This window comes from Schistocerca piceifrons, chromosome X (genome assembly GCF_021461385.2).
Source record: "Schistocerca piceifrons isolate TAMUIC-IGC-003096 chromosome X, iqSchPice1.1, whole genome shotgun sequence".
NCBI classification, from domain to species: Eukaryota; Metazoa; Arthropoda; class Insecta; order Orthoptera; family Acrididae; genus Schistocerca; species Schistocerca piceifrons.
Window position 1 is genome coordinate 462,804,816 of NC_060149.1, and position 15,511 is coordinate 462,820,326.

At 38.3% G+C, this 15,511-nt stretch overlaps 1 protein-coding gene across 1 annotated transcript; it reads left to right on the forward strand.

Moving 5' to 3' along the window:
* Positions 1-13,813: 13,813 nt before the first annotated feature.
* Positions 13,814-14,837, forward strand: LOC124723189. The gene is made up of 3 exons (XM_047248379.1): positions 13,814-13,909; positions 14,042-14,188; positions 14,309-14,837. The coding sequence occupies exons 1-3, from the start codon at positions 13,823-13,825 to the stop codon at positions 14,603-14,605; spliced, it is 531 nt and encodes a 176-aa protein (XP_047104335.1). The 5' UTR covers positions 13,814-13,822; the 3' UTR covers positions 14,606-14,837.
* Positions 14,838-15,511: the final 674 nt, after the last annotated feature.

The window sequence follows — 15,511 nt, forward strand, 5'->3', positions numbered from 1 at the left end:
AAGGGGCATCTTCCTGAGAAGTTACTTAACTTCCTCAATCATCAGAAAGGAACACAAGTGGAATTAGTTTGCAATTTAGTGGACAACTCTCTCTCGTCAAAGGGTAATAGTTACACAACAAATGTGAAAATGTTTGCGATGACTGTGTACTTTTATTCACCAGCAGCATATGAATACCTGCAAAAATTAATGCCTCTTAAATCATTGATTTCCAAATGGGTGGCAAGTGTCGACTGTGAAACTGGCTTCTTAAAAGATGTTTTTAAGTACGTTGATTCGAACCCAATTGTAAGGGACCAGTTCAGCGATTCTTGTCTAATTGGAGATAGTGTGGCAATTAGGAAGCAAGTAGTTTGGGACCAAGGAACTATGCAATACACAGGTTTTTTAGAGTTTGGTGGGGAAGTGCCTCAGTCAAAAGAAGTAATAGAGGCATCTGAGGCTCTGGTTTTCATGCTTGTCCCTATTAAAGGCAAATTTATATGCCCGATTGCATATTTCTTTATCAAAGGTGTACAGGCAAATAATCGGCCACACTGATAAAATCCGCATTAGAGAGGCTGCATAGTTCTGGCATTAGGGTTTGGTGTGTTACATGTGATGGCTGCAAGGTAAATATAAGCACTTTACGTACACTTGGCCGTATTTTAAATTTTTCCAAGGGTGATTTTAAAAGCTACAATGTTTATTGTATCTTGGAAATGTCACATGATTAAGTTTGCCAGAAATGCTCTAGCAGAAGTATCTGCTATTGAGTCTCCAACTGGCATTATTAGATGGCATTTCATTGAGCAATTGAACAAGGTACAACAAGAAGAAGGTATGACATTTGCCATCAATCTGTCAGGACAACATATAAGTTATGTAAATAGAAAAATGAATGTTTCATTAGCTCCACAGACTTTGAGTTCTAGTGTGGCAGATAGTATAGAGTTTTTGAGGAGGTTTGGTGATCCAAATATTAAAGGAAGTGAAGCAACAGTAGAATTTTTGTATAATATGGATAGGATTTTTGATATTCTGAACTCCAGAAATCCATTAGGTAAAGGGTATAAGAGCCCCCTGAGACTTGACAACAAATCTTATTGGCTAGGTATTTAAAAAAAATTAAAAAATAAATAAAATTTAAAAAAAAAATGGCTCTGAGCACTATGGGACTTAACATCTATGGTCATCAGTCCCCTAGAACTTAGAACTACTTAAGCCTAACTAACCTAAGGACATCACACAACACCCAGTCAACACGTTGGTATATTCAGACGCACTGAAAATTATATCAAAAGCTTAAAAATCATTGGTGTTCCATTGCTGCTCCATGCAAGAAATACTTTTGCTTTTGGGATAATTTTCAATGTGCAATCAGTAAGGCACATTGCTCTGACAAGTATGCTTCGTGTTGAATCTCCTTTGAAGTATTTGCTAACATATTAACTGTCACAAGACCACATAGACCTTTTTTCCCCTGCATTTGGTCCAGATGTGGTTGGAACAGCAATCCAAATGAGAAAGTTGCTCTTGGGTAACAGTGTCACTGCAATGAATGGGAATTTCTCAAATTTTAATGTGTGTTGTTTGCCACCTGTTTATGATTTTCATGCAAGAAAGCATGTAGTAGAAAGTGATGAAAGTGCTGCAGAAAATGAAGTAGAGGAGTGGTGTGCACTTCTTGATAAGATTAAGTTCTCATTTCACAAGTAAAACATACTCTATTATATTGCAGGGTATGTGTCATTGCGCCTTTCAAGGCAGATCACATGCAAAGACTGTCTTCACATACTGAAGCCACCAGTAGTTAAATCTGCATTAGAATGTGATTCTCTCTATGCTTTTCCCAATATGGCCAATAAACCTGCATTTGTAAATTTTGTTAACTGGGGAAAACTGGTTAAAACAAGTGACTGCGTGTACTCTGTTGTAGAATACTCAGAAACTGTTTCAGATGTTTGTGATTGCTGGGGATATGCGACAGAAATATATACAGGCCAAGATTTTGCATTGTGTTAGAATTAAATTTGTAGATTACCCATCTCCTGCTCCTGCTCCTGCTCCTGCTCCTGCTCCTGCTCCTGCTCTTGGTCATGATTACCATTGTGAAATTGGGATTGAGGACTTACATCAGACTCAACTTGTTTGTAAGATTGCATCCCTATACTCCTGCATACGCTTAAAAACATGTGGGAAAAAAAGCCTGCTGAGAAAATTTTAAACAACAAATCAAGTATAAGGCAGAAGTTAAATAAACTCATATTGTTTAATCATGTATAGTGCTCAAACTGGAAAAATTATGTAATGGGACATTCCATGCAGATGGGTGTGACATTTTGACAGATTTTTTAAAACTATTTTGTCCATAGATTTGTTGTTGTGTAATGATGAACTTCAAAAGATGAATCACATTGAAGTAAAATTAAGTCTTTACGTCCTGTGTAGATATTGTAACAAAATTATAATTATTTATTATATAAGCTTATTTTAAGACGTTTGGCATTACAAAATATGCACTTGCATTAAAAATGGGTGATTTGTGTGAAATTAATGAAAAAAAAATGTTCTGTGACTTATTTGACAGATGGCTTTCAGTGTGAGAAAATATTTCCCTCAATCACTATGTTAACTTGAATTTTTCACTTTAAGAAAACAGTTTAATCACAGGATGGGTGTGATCTAATGGAGTATGCAGTGGCCCTATGTTTCAAACAGTAATGTTTGTGGATACTCTGCAACATAAGAGCAATAAAATTGTTACTCTGTTAATTCTTGTTTTAATTCTTCCTATAATGAACACAATGTTCCAGTTGATCATAAGCATTCTTATTACTTTATAACAATTCTAGAATAAGGGGGCCTGAGTCAGGCAAAACCTAATTTTCTGAATTTTGTCTTTATTTTGCTAGGATGTCTTTCTATTATATTTTCCTGTGTTGAGGGGGGGGGGGGGGAGGGGGAAGAGAATGCAAATAATCATATAGAATTATCTTTCTAGCACTACAAAGGGAAATACGGAAGCGTCTGATCCCACCCGTCTGCTTTGACCCATGACGTCACAAATATGGCGGAAACAAAAACAAACACACACACTTCCCACAAGAAGCCTAATGACACTAACGGGACAAGCGCGGGAAATGGGGTGTTTTGGGTGGAGGGCAAACTAAATATAAACAAATTTAGACGCCTTGCGTAGCTACAACGTGTAAGTGAAGACAGCCATGCATGAATACCCACCCACCTCCCCAGGGGTCGTAACCCCTGCAACCCATAGAAGATAAAGATGCTTCAGTAGCTGATTAGTGTTTTTTGTCTTAAAATCTCACGGGATAGAACGAACAGATCAGAAAGATAAATATAATAAACTAAAACAGAAATTCGAGGAAACAGATAATTAAAATAAGCAATAAGTGTTTTTAAATTTAAAAAAAAAAAAATCTCACGAGATAGAACAAACAGATCAGAAAAGTAAATAAAATAAGATAAAACAGAACTGGAGACAGCCACACTCAAACCAAACTCCGCGCCGTCATGACGTCACACACGACAACACCCTTACGTCACGGGTCAAAGCCGACGCGTTGGATCGGACGCTTCTGTCGACCCCTATAAAGTACAGAATACAGTGATTACAGGTACACGTGGAAATCTAGGAAATATCAGTATTCATGTTACATGCCTAATTTTCATCAACATTTACCTTAATTATATGGTTACACTTTTTGCTGATTTGAACTGTGTACTACTTGTTAAAAAGATTTTGTTTGGTCATAGTAATAAAAGCATTTCATTTTGTTAGTTCGTATGTCCCATACGGAACTGAAATTATCAAGTTATGATGACAAAGGAAGGAAATAACATTAAGGAGTCTTACTTCACAGAAATTATGTAACAATGGTTACACTTTTTGCTAGTTAACTTTAACATAAACCATTTAGTTTTCCATTAAGAGTGAAAGCAGTTGCACGAGTCACATAAAGAACAAAGTTTCCCATAGGGAACTAAAGTATTTTATGTTTGAGTTATTGCAGACCCAAAGTATTGTGATCTTCATATTTCTATTTAAAAATGTTTGTAACTCAAATTCAAAGACATTTTGGAATCTGTACATACATGTGTAGCAAGGTACTTTTCATGTGCCATGTGGAACCTTTAATTTTCTGGTTTAAATATAATTTATTTCATGAATTACCTTTAATACCAGCACTGTCTGAATACATTATTTACCATTTAGAAGAAGAAATATTAGTGTACAGAATAACAAACCTCATGAAAAATGCGAGAGATTGTTCTGTACAGAACTTGGAATGGCTCTTTATCAATAGCAGGTAAAAAAGAAGGCTTCTATTAAATGTTCAAAGAAACCAATTAGTACCTCTTTAATTCACCATAGAAGTGATACAGTAATAAAACAATTTACTTTTTTCAGAAGTATTAAAAGTGTGGAGTCCTATTCAATTAGTATTTGCTTTACCAATAACCTGTAGTACAAGCACACGTATAAGCAGATAATTATGGGAGTCAAGAGTTATGTTAAAATTAAAGATAGTGACTGTTATTACTTGCTCACAAACCATTGTAGTTGCTATACAGTTTATGCTGTATGTGGTGTACCCAATGTGATTCCTGGAGGACATAATATTCTGTTATCCTATGGGAGTGCACTGGTACCACACCTATTGAAAGTACGTTTTGCTGTGGAATAGTTGTATCAGATGTCTGTACCAGAAAACAAATCTCCACTGTGACACCCTCATGTTCTTGGTATGCTATTAGCTATTATTACAGGAATACTCTTCCCATGGAGGAGGAAGCATAGTGAGATTTTCTTTTTCATCATTTCCAACATTGTACACAACTTTCTTGCACTTTTATGTTATCACATTTTGCCCTTGATAATCGAAAAGAGAGAGAGGGGGAAAAAAATTTAAGCGAGCTTTCATAAAAACTGAAAACTCTACTTGTGTCATTTGTTATTTTCAAAATGTTACTCCCTTTCCAAATACTGTTCTATTTCTTCAAATCAATTTTGAATTTCTCAGGTTATTACATATTATTTACTGTACATTGTCCACCAATACTTCTGTTGTTACCAGATAGTTTGTAATGTGGCACTACCTTTGTGCCACTGGTATTGGCTAGTGTACTTTTGCAGATAAGAAAATCGACTGGACTATAATGGATAGTATAGGACAAATTCAGACAATATGGAACTTTTTACACTAAATTTGCAATATAATGTCACCCTTGTCTCACACAGATTGTAGCAGCCATTTGGGTGCCTGTCTGGCCAGCTTTCACTTTCAGGTTTGTTTTTTGCTTGGGCCGTATACTGACAACCAGTCATTCCAGTGATTGACACCATGTCAAAGACTGTTGTTTTTTTTTCCTTTATTGTCATTTTGAAACCTGTATTACAGGCAGGCCTGCAGCAGCACACTACGCCATTCTTGGGCCACAGAGAAACACAAATAGACAAATGAAGACATTTCGAGAATGAACAGGGTGGACATATAAACGGAGACAAACACTTTTTAAAATACAAGGTGCCGTTCACGGACGTAGAGTCCAAGATAAAATTGTGCATACACTTGGACACAGACAGAGACGAAAATTGGCACACGTGAACGTAGGTGCACAAAACGAATAACACTTAAGCACAAAACGACGGCACACACAGAACACGAGGCGTTGATCTCCGGTGCGCTAATGTTCACTAACCGCGAACAAGTCCGGGGACCTGCCAAGAGAGGAGGAGGGGGGGGGTGGTAGAGAGGAGAGCAGATGCCACGGGCAGGGGAGATAGGGGGAAGGGAGGAAGGTGGAGGGAAAGCCCGGGGGAAGAGGGAAGGAGGGAGGGGATTGGGGAAAAGGAAAGAGACAGGAGGGAGGGTGCCTAAAGGAAAGGACACCAGAAGAGGGGCGGGAGGATCAAAGTTGATAGGAGGGGTAGAAGGAGGGGAGGAGGACATCATCAGGGAGGGGGAGCTGGCGGAAGCCACCTTGGGAGAGGGTGTGGAGGGTGGAGAGATGGAGACCGGGTGGGACGTGGGAATACAGGCGTGGCAGCGGGCGGGGGGTGGGAGAGGATCGGTGAGACAAGCGGATGAGGAGGATCGAGTTTGCGGGAGGTGTACAGGATCCGTATCCTTTCAAGGAAGAGGAGGAGGTGGGGTAAGGGGATGAGATCATACAGGATCCGCGTGGGGGAGGGGAGACGGATGCGATAGGCGAGGCGGAGAGCATGGCGTTCAAGGATTTGGAGGGATTTATAAAAGGTAGGGGGGGCGGAGATCCAAGCCGGATGGGCATAACAAAGGATAGGGCGGATGAGGGATTTATAGGTGTGGAGGATGGTGGAGGAGTCCAGACCCCACGTACGGACGGAGAGGAGCTTGAGGAGACTGAGTCGGGAGCGTGCCTTGGCTTGGATTGTCCGGAGGTGGGGAGTCCAGGAGAGGCGACGGTCGAGGGTGACGCCAAGGTACTGAAGAGTGGGAGTGAGGGCGATAGGACGGCCATTGATGGTGATGTAGAAATCAAGGAGGCGGAAGGAAGGGGTGGTTTTGCCTACAATGATAGCCTGGGTTTTGGAGGGATTGACCTTGAGCAACCACTGGTTGCACCAAGCGGTGAACTGGTCAAGATGGGATTGGAGAAGGTGTTGGGAGCGCTGCAGGGTGAGGGCAAGGGCAAGGAAGGCAGTGTCATCGGCAAACTGGAGAAGGTGGACGGGGGGTGACGGCGGCGGCAAGTCCGCCGTGTACAAAAGGTACAGAAGGGGGGAGAGGTTGGAGCCTTGGGGCACACCGGCGGAGGGGAAAAAGGTGTAGGAATCTGTGTTATGGATGGTGACATAGGAAGGACGGTGGGAGAGAAAGGAGCTGATCAGACGGACGTAGTTAATGGGAAGGGCGAAGGTTTGGAGCTTGAAGAGGAGACCGGAATGCCAGACGCGGTCATAGGCACATTCGAGGTCCAGGGAGAGGAAGATTGCGGAGCGACGGGAATTAAGCTTTTCGGAAAGGAGATGAGTGAGGTGAAGGAGAAGGTCGTCGGAAGAGAAGGACGGCCGAAAGCCACACTGGGTAACGGGAAGGAGGCGGTGCTGGCGGAGATGCTGGTGGATGCGTCGGGTGAGGATAGATTCCAGGACCTTGCTGAAGACTCAAAGACTGGAACCAAGATTCACAGAAATAGAATTCTATGGTTGTAATTCAGTGTGTAATTAATTTTGCTCACTGACATGTTTTGAATTCGATTCTAAAATGGTTTGGGTGTCAGACTGGAAAATTACAGTTTTAAGACACCCCAACCTTAAAATTAACAGCTGTGATCAGGGTTATTTTCAACAAGTTCCTTCACTTAGTACATCATCATGGATCAGTCCAATATAGTATTATTACTAGACTTAACTTCCAAATGATACAAGTCATGCATTTAAGAGGTGCCTTAACGTTGGGCTTTGTGTTTGTCTCATTTAAATGTATTTCTTGTCTCGTATCAAAGACTGAAGCACTGTTAAAAACTAGTGCTTCTACCATATCACTCAGTTTAAATACACCGCGTCATGTACAGGCGTTAATAAAATCATGGCATTTCAATTACTGATCAAAGAGAGAGCCAAATTCGTAAGTGCATGTTGCAATTACAGTGTCAGTATATATGCAGATTGGTAATGCATCACTTCAGATAAAGAAAAAATAACGATTTTTTCCGTTTATACGTAGGTAATACTTTAATAGTTCAGTTGTAATTTCTGTTGTCAGTAAAGATACCCCTAAGCAAACGATGTCAACTTTTTTTCAAGAGATGTCTTCACTGTTGTCCACACTTGATTTTCCGAATTATACCAGTAGTTACAAGCCTCGGCAAGTAAGGTAATTTGTTGACCTCCATTGAATCTTAAATAGTGTTTAAAAACGGGCAAATAAGTAAAGCACTCATAAAATAGTAAACAATTTATAGGTCAGCTTGTCAAACTTTCAAAACACACTCGAAGTTAGGAATTTCATAGCAGAACTGTCACTGTTTTTCCTCGCAAGATTAGAAACACTTCATTATGTTGATGTGTAGATATCTAGAACATCCAATATAAAATACTTAAGAGGGCGCAGAACGAAAAACATTTTCATCCATGTTTTGACACTTCGTTTTTTGCCAAATTCAGATATGGCGGACACTCAATGATATAATCTCTTGCCGGCACGCGCTAGAGCCATCTATCGATAGGTCCGGTAGTTGAGCATCCCTCATTTCGCTAGCTTAAGACGCCTGTGAAGTTGGTCCCTATCATGTTGCGCAAGGTATGTGGTATCCTCTATTTGTGTGGATAAAATGTTTTTAATCCGTATATATTAAATATTTTCCCTTTAAATAAGTACTAGTGGACCAGTTATTTGTGTTATTTTTGTTCTACGTATTGAAATACCTAGGAAGGTTGAAATGAACTCATGTTACGTATGTGTAACTGTGGATGTTTAGGGTTATGCTTATGAATGTTCGTATTGTGACGTTTAGGTATTTTATTTCATTTCCAGTTAACGATTGATGACATTCTTGAGGTTCTAAATAATCCTGATGAAATTGATTTTTCTGAACTTGGTGATGAGGATGATGATGAAATTCCGACTAATGGTAGCACATATCATGACGGGGGTCCAAAACCACTCGGAAGTGACGTCAAAATGACGTATACGCAAACGCGCTGCACACTTGTCGACTGATCGAGATCTGTGGTCGAATCGAGTTAGTGGGAAAAGCGTCTGCTTTGTTCTTCACTGTCATACTGACCGTGTATCTTGAGTGGTTGTGTTTTCGCTATCGAGCAAAATGTCTCAGGTATATGAAAACATCTTTCGTGACGCTCTGAAAGATTTCAGAGTTTCGGAGGATGGCCTGATTTCAGGCTATTGTAATTTGTTGGAGGAGGTAATAATAATTTTATGTTAGAATTGGCTGGCAAAAATATGCGCCTTAGAAAATAACTTTTTTTCTGCTGCCAGTTAAGATTTTATTTTAATAAATTTTATATATCGCTTTCTGCGATCTGATTCCAATTTTTAAGTGAGTTTTTTTATGTATTATGCAGTTTTTTCTTTGTTTTCGTTGTGAGGTGCTGCATTGTTACATTACCTTTACTGTAACATATACACGTGGACTATTGTAATTAATGATCGGTGTTTAGGAAGTTAATGGCAACTTTGTTTCAAAATTCGCCGTTTGTGAGTTCGTCATCTATGTATTACAGTAAGTGAAACTGAACATTGCAGCAGCTCAAGCGCAAACGTCGTCTCGAGTAAATGGCATAATTTAGAAGACACACACATGAAAATGGGACTCAGGGCCTGGGAACAATCATGCAAAAGGAAAATAAAAAGCAGTATATTTGCAGCTAATGTCATTGCCAGAGCGTGGGCTCTGTATTCCACATAAATGTATCCTGCATTTTCCCAGGAATTTTACGTAGTTCTTTCTAATTGCACTATCAGCTCCAGTGCATAATTGCACAAATCCATTACTGCTGTTTTCTTTGTGCTGGCAATGAGTTGAATTTCATTGAAGTACTGAATTCAGAGATTAGCTAGAAAACTGTCTATGCAGGGATATGGAGCTCTGTAATTCAAATGACTGTAAGATCCTTAGTTTCTCACCAAAGTTTCAGCAAGGTCAATGACATCAATTATGAAACAACTGAAACAACTTTTTTCATCAATAGCACTGTAATGAATGCCACTTTATGCAAATGTTGCGACATGGCCATGTTTGGCCTCCCTACTGAATTCTGAGCAAAGGTGTATTGTTGATGGATGCTGAGTGAGAGCTTTTTGTTCAGGATACCATTGCTCAGTAATAACTGTCCGCTTAATTAATACATGTTACGATGTTTCAATTATTACCACTGCTTAGGTGGCTGCATAAGTATGTCTGGATAATGTTGGAACTCTATTGGGATTCCTGGATTATATTGGTAGACAAAGTCTGTCAGGATCTAAAATTTTCTCAGCACCACACTGAAATTTTGATGATAATGTAAGCTGTTTTAGTCTTTAGAAATACTCGTTGGTGAATATGGGTCCTCATAGGGTATAGAACGTTATGACACTTTGAAGCCCTCAAAGTTAAACTTCTCTTACAGGTGTTCTTTCACATCTACACTCTTCTTATTGCCCTGCTAGATTTTATTTTAATTTCTTCTATTGATCTGGCTTTTACTGGAGATAATGATGATGGGAGTGAGTTATTAAGTCTTTTATTTATTTTTCTTAGTTTTTCGTCTCACAACATAGGACTTGGGATGAGGCAAAATGTCTTCTGGAGATATTATCTCAGTTCTTCTACTGGGTAGTGTTGACTTCTCGAGGAGGAGAAATGTTGAGGTCTGCATCTATAACCTTGTCAGGAATACCAATAGTAGAAATAGATGGCAAATTATTTTTAAGTTTGGAGTGTATCAGTCAAATAAGCCTTAAAAGTGCTGTATTATTTCTGTTGGTGATAAGGAGGAATTCTGGCTAACCAGCCCAGATCGTGATTGATTTTGCTCTATTTGTCATTAGATAATTTCCTGTATCATACAATAACTTAAGTAAGACTTCAAGACAAGAAGTCATAGCTTATGGCTTGTATGATGTGGCAGAGTATGCAAAATTATGCTGTTTTGTTTTTTCACATGATGATTATGCAGAATCATAAGTTGTGGTCCTTGAGGGGAGTGTCTCATGTACGTAATGGAAGTTTCATGAATTCTGTGAGCAATTCATCGTATCGTGCTCTCTTTCCCAGGTCTTTGTCACAGATTTCAATCCCTTTGCAAATTAATGTGCCAAGATGCTTGCAGATTTTGTGGATGTTGTATTGAAGTAATGTAGTCAGAGGTCTTTCTTCCACTTTTGTTAAGAGTTTGACAGCCGAAAACTGATATTTTTCAATTGTAGGAGAGAAATCATTTTGTAATTTTTACAAAAACTTTTTCATGGATGTATTAACCAGTTTCAACTTTTGTACTGGATAGTTTTGATTGGTGAGTGTCTTATTCTTAGTATATACAACCTGGAATTCATAGTATGCATAATTATTATGCTTAATAAAGCTTTTGTTGACATAAGGCAAGGCGTGCTTGAAATGAGGTTAACTGAAGCACTGATCAGTTAACCCCAAAACTATGTCATTAAACTTCATGTGCACTTGGAAAATATTTTTCATCATCATAATCACAACTGAAAGAACATTTTATGATCACAATTTTAACTGAAGTCAACAGTAACATAATTTGTGGTCAGTGAATAACAATGGAATAAAAGCAAAAGAGCAAACAAATGAACTCCCAATTTTGTTAACTCATCCATGATTAATAACATAACACTTACTTACTTTAGCTGTCAAAAACATCAGATGTGATGAAAGGCTGTGTACATTAAATAACTGAATTTTGTAAAGCCTAAAATTTCCCTCTTCATTCATGTTTCCCAGTTAACCTTAAGTGTAGTTACCCTCAGTTTATGCTACTGGTCACTTTATTCTCAGGTGGAAACACTTCTCGATCAGCTGAAAACTGTGGGGTTTTCATACTGCGTGAGAAGTAGTCGTTTTAAAGAGCCTTCTTCAGATGTTATGAAAAGTAAGTGAACTGCTGCATTAATTACTTTCTGTGGTTTACCATTTTAGTTCATATATGTATACCTGAAGGAAGAACTTAGTTTGCTGGAATTAGGGATAGTATATATAGGCTACTTTAAATGGACATTTCTTTCTAAGCTGCACTAACAATTGATGGAATTGACTGTTTTTGTTATTGTTAATAGTTGTTGTGATATGCAAGGCAGAATTGTATTAATTATTTTCCTCTGTGTTGACTTGTTTGTCATTTATCCATTTTCACAGCCATACACTCAGTAATTTTTACACACTTGCATTTGATAATAGGCTGATTAAAATTATTAGTTGGTTGACAATTCCTGTCGGAGCTGGTTTCCTCCAGAGTGCTGAATGCGTCAGGTCCAAACTATCTCTGTTCGCCATTTCCTGACTGCCACAACAGCTGATCAATCCACTTCCATTTTCTTGTCTGACTTCCTTTCTTGATGTGTTTGAATTCCATGCAATCATTTGCTGCCTTCAACAAGATTGGCCTTAAACAACATTTTCAGACAGTAGGCATAACTATGTATCCTTACAATATCTTTATGGTGCTAGAGCTAGCTTTCACATCGTAACATACTGTGAAAGGCTGATCTGGTTGAAGGTAGCACATGATCGTTGGGACCAAATAATCTTACATTAGTGTAATGTAGAGTGGTGGCATAGTGCAACGGATAAGAAACATTCCTGATCCATATAAAGTTGTGGATTTGAGTCTTGACAGATTCTTTCATATTTTTTATACCAAAATATTATCAAAATTACTTCATTATTTTTATTTAGTTAATAGGTTTGGATGCAGTTTTATTTCTAACACTCTGCTGTGTCATTTTCGACATTGTATTTACTTTTTAATTCCTTATATTTCTTCTTCATATCATTATTTCATTTGAAATCAGATTGTCACCTATAACCTGTAACTGAATACAAATCAGGACTGCTCATTAGTTGGTAATTTGGCAGTCCATGCAGCTTGTGTGAGGACAGTTTCGGGTGCCATAATTAATGAAAGGAAGAAATTAGTTTGCTTTTAGCTTTGAAATACATTTTTTTTTCTTTTTTTTCTTGAGTTTGCTTATAGAGAATAGCTTCAGCTAGTTTCCTGCCACATGCTTAGTGTTGGATGTTTCACCATCAAGCCAGGCCAGGCAACAGCATTAGGTGGGAGGCTCTGCTGCGACTGCCCATGGTCAGTGTATTAATTGTTGTGAACAAAGTATGATTAACAGTTCTTCTGTAGAATGCTGACAGCCATTTTCTAGGATATATTGCACATCATGTTATGGTTAGGTTATCAAATGAGTTTAAATTCTGGGCTATAAAATGTCGTATCTGCCACAGTTATGCCATTGGTCACTCCAAAAACAGTTGTCAGCAGAGCATGTCATATTCATGTTATTTCATAATGGCCACTTCCAACACTGCACAGAGTTACATGTATACGTCTCCCATCCTTTCGTAATCCCAACCTGTGCTCTGCTTCTACTGAGCTAAACCTACTTTAACATGAAAATTAAATTGAACAGCACTTGCTGAGTGACCTGCTCTGTTTGTTGCCTATAATACAGCAGCGGCCAGTGTGCTAACACTTTAGCAACAGGTGACAGATGCCAACTAACAAATGATTTTAATGGATCTATACTGCTGTGTTCATGTTGAAATGGTTTCTATGGTTTTCGATAATTGTGGTGTTGATATGTAAAACGGTAGTCAGCTCATTGAACCTATTGACAGGCATGTTTAGCTTTATTGTCTTCCTAGTTAAGTTTATTTTTTGTAATTCCACATTTATAGTAATTACATTTTTCTACATAAGTGTTCTTCACATCTCCTTTGTTTACAAAGAATATTAATTCCACATTTATTGGAACCACAATAAAGCACTTCAGTTGCCCGAAATCAGTATGGTATCCTCATTGCACATGACAGACAGTTCCATTTCTTTGCTAGATACAATAGGTGTGACATCCTGTAAAATTTTGCTCCAGTACTATGTAAAGTAGATAGACAGTCTGCTTCCATCAGTTCAGAACTTTGACAATACCTGTCAAATGAATGAAATGTTTTCTCACATTGTATTTAGTTAATTAACAATAACATATGTGAATTATTTAACAATAACAATGTTTTTTGTCTGTGAGAAATACATTAACTGTTCCAGGTAAAATAAAGCATTTCTTCAAGCAAATGCAGGGACATGTCCCTATCCCCTTTTTTGGTTGTGCATTTGCAGTGGAGAGTGTGTGGTCGAGGCACTGTGTTTTGGGGCCAAAATACTATAAAAGTAAAGAGTCTAGTATACCTGAGCACTTGATAATATCATGCTGTGTTAAGATATACTTACTTTCCATAAAACAAGTTCGTTACAGGGAAAGTTTATTAAATAAATTTTATAGCAGTTCTTTACCCTCTTTAGGAAGACCATGTGACTCCTCGTAAGAGATTGAGGATCATGGATACTAGAAAATCCAACTGCCCAGCAACTTTAAATATGAAGTGTATAAGGGTGTATCCTGATTACAGTATGCACTCAGCAACTGAACACAGGGATACCAAGGCAAAAGTAAGTATCCAGTTTGGGTTCTGCTTGGAGAAAATTTTACATGATCAGTTGACGGTATAATTTAAAATCTGTTGTTTTTAATGCTCTTAATTAAATAATTGATACATTTTTGTCTTACAGGTTCTTGCAAGTCTACAGAAAGATTTGGCATTGCCATGCCCGCCTAAGAGCTATCTACGTTATTATTTGACTGCTTCCCCAGCAAGTGCGCACACACATACTACTGAAAGTGTTGAAGCAAGTGGGTACATACATCCTTCACTTGTAAAGGATATCAAAAACTTAGTACTCAGTGGCATGACATCTCTCAAAGTCATTAAGTTGGCTCTAGACAGATTTGTTGAAATCAATTTCACTGGGACACACATACCAGGTCAAATGAATACTACCTTTTACCCCACAGAGAAAACTATTTAGAGTCACATTTATCGGACCCTTTATGGTACAAATAAAGTATTGTTTGACGAGACTAGACTGCAGAATCAGGTTGATGAGTGGCACAAAGACTCGAGCAATCACATGATTTATTATAGACATTGTACGGGAGCCAATGGAGAAGTGAAACCATTACTTTTTTGCTATCAGAGCAGTTGGCAGAGAGATCTTTTGAAGAAGTATGGGGGTAGTTGTTCGTTAGATGCAACATACAAAACAGCAACATATGATATTCCTTTATTTTTTATAGCTGTGAAGAGTAATGTGGGCTATTTGGTTGTCGGTTTTTTTTTTTCATTCAGATTGAAAATGCAAGATCCATTCATGAAGCACAAGACATTTTCAAGGACTGGAACAAGGATTGGAATCCCCTCTATTGGGTTACTGATTTCTCGGAGTCAGAGATAAATGCAATTGAGCAAGCATTCCCTCAGACAAAAGTTTACTTGTGCCTTTTCCATCGAAAACAGGCATGGGGAAGATGGTTGAAAAAAATGGCTAACGGTATGTGAAAGATGGGTGAAAGCGTATGAGGACAAGGGCAGATTTGCAACTATTGACACTACAAATGGAGTTGAAGCCATGAACAAGGTTGTAAAACATTTTTTCCTTAAACACAATTCAGAAAGGACTTTAACTGGGGTTACTAAGGTTATAATAAACCAGTATCTTCCAAGCCTAATTAGAAAGTACTGTCTGCAGAATTCTGCCATCAAAGCTTATAACAAAGATGTTCCACTGTTTTTGCATAAAAAAACAAACAAGTTTGTGAAACATGTCATGCAGCGATATGCATCAGCAAAAGTTGAGTTAACTGCAAGATCAGTGAGTAGGAGATCGGATGGTTCATTTTGTGTGGAGAGCGCAAAGTCCAAAAACTGTAATTAT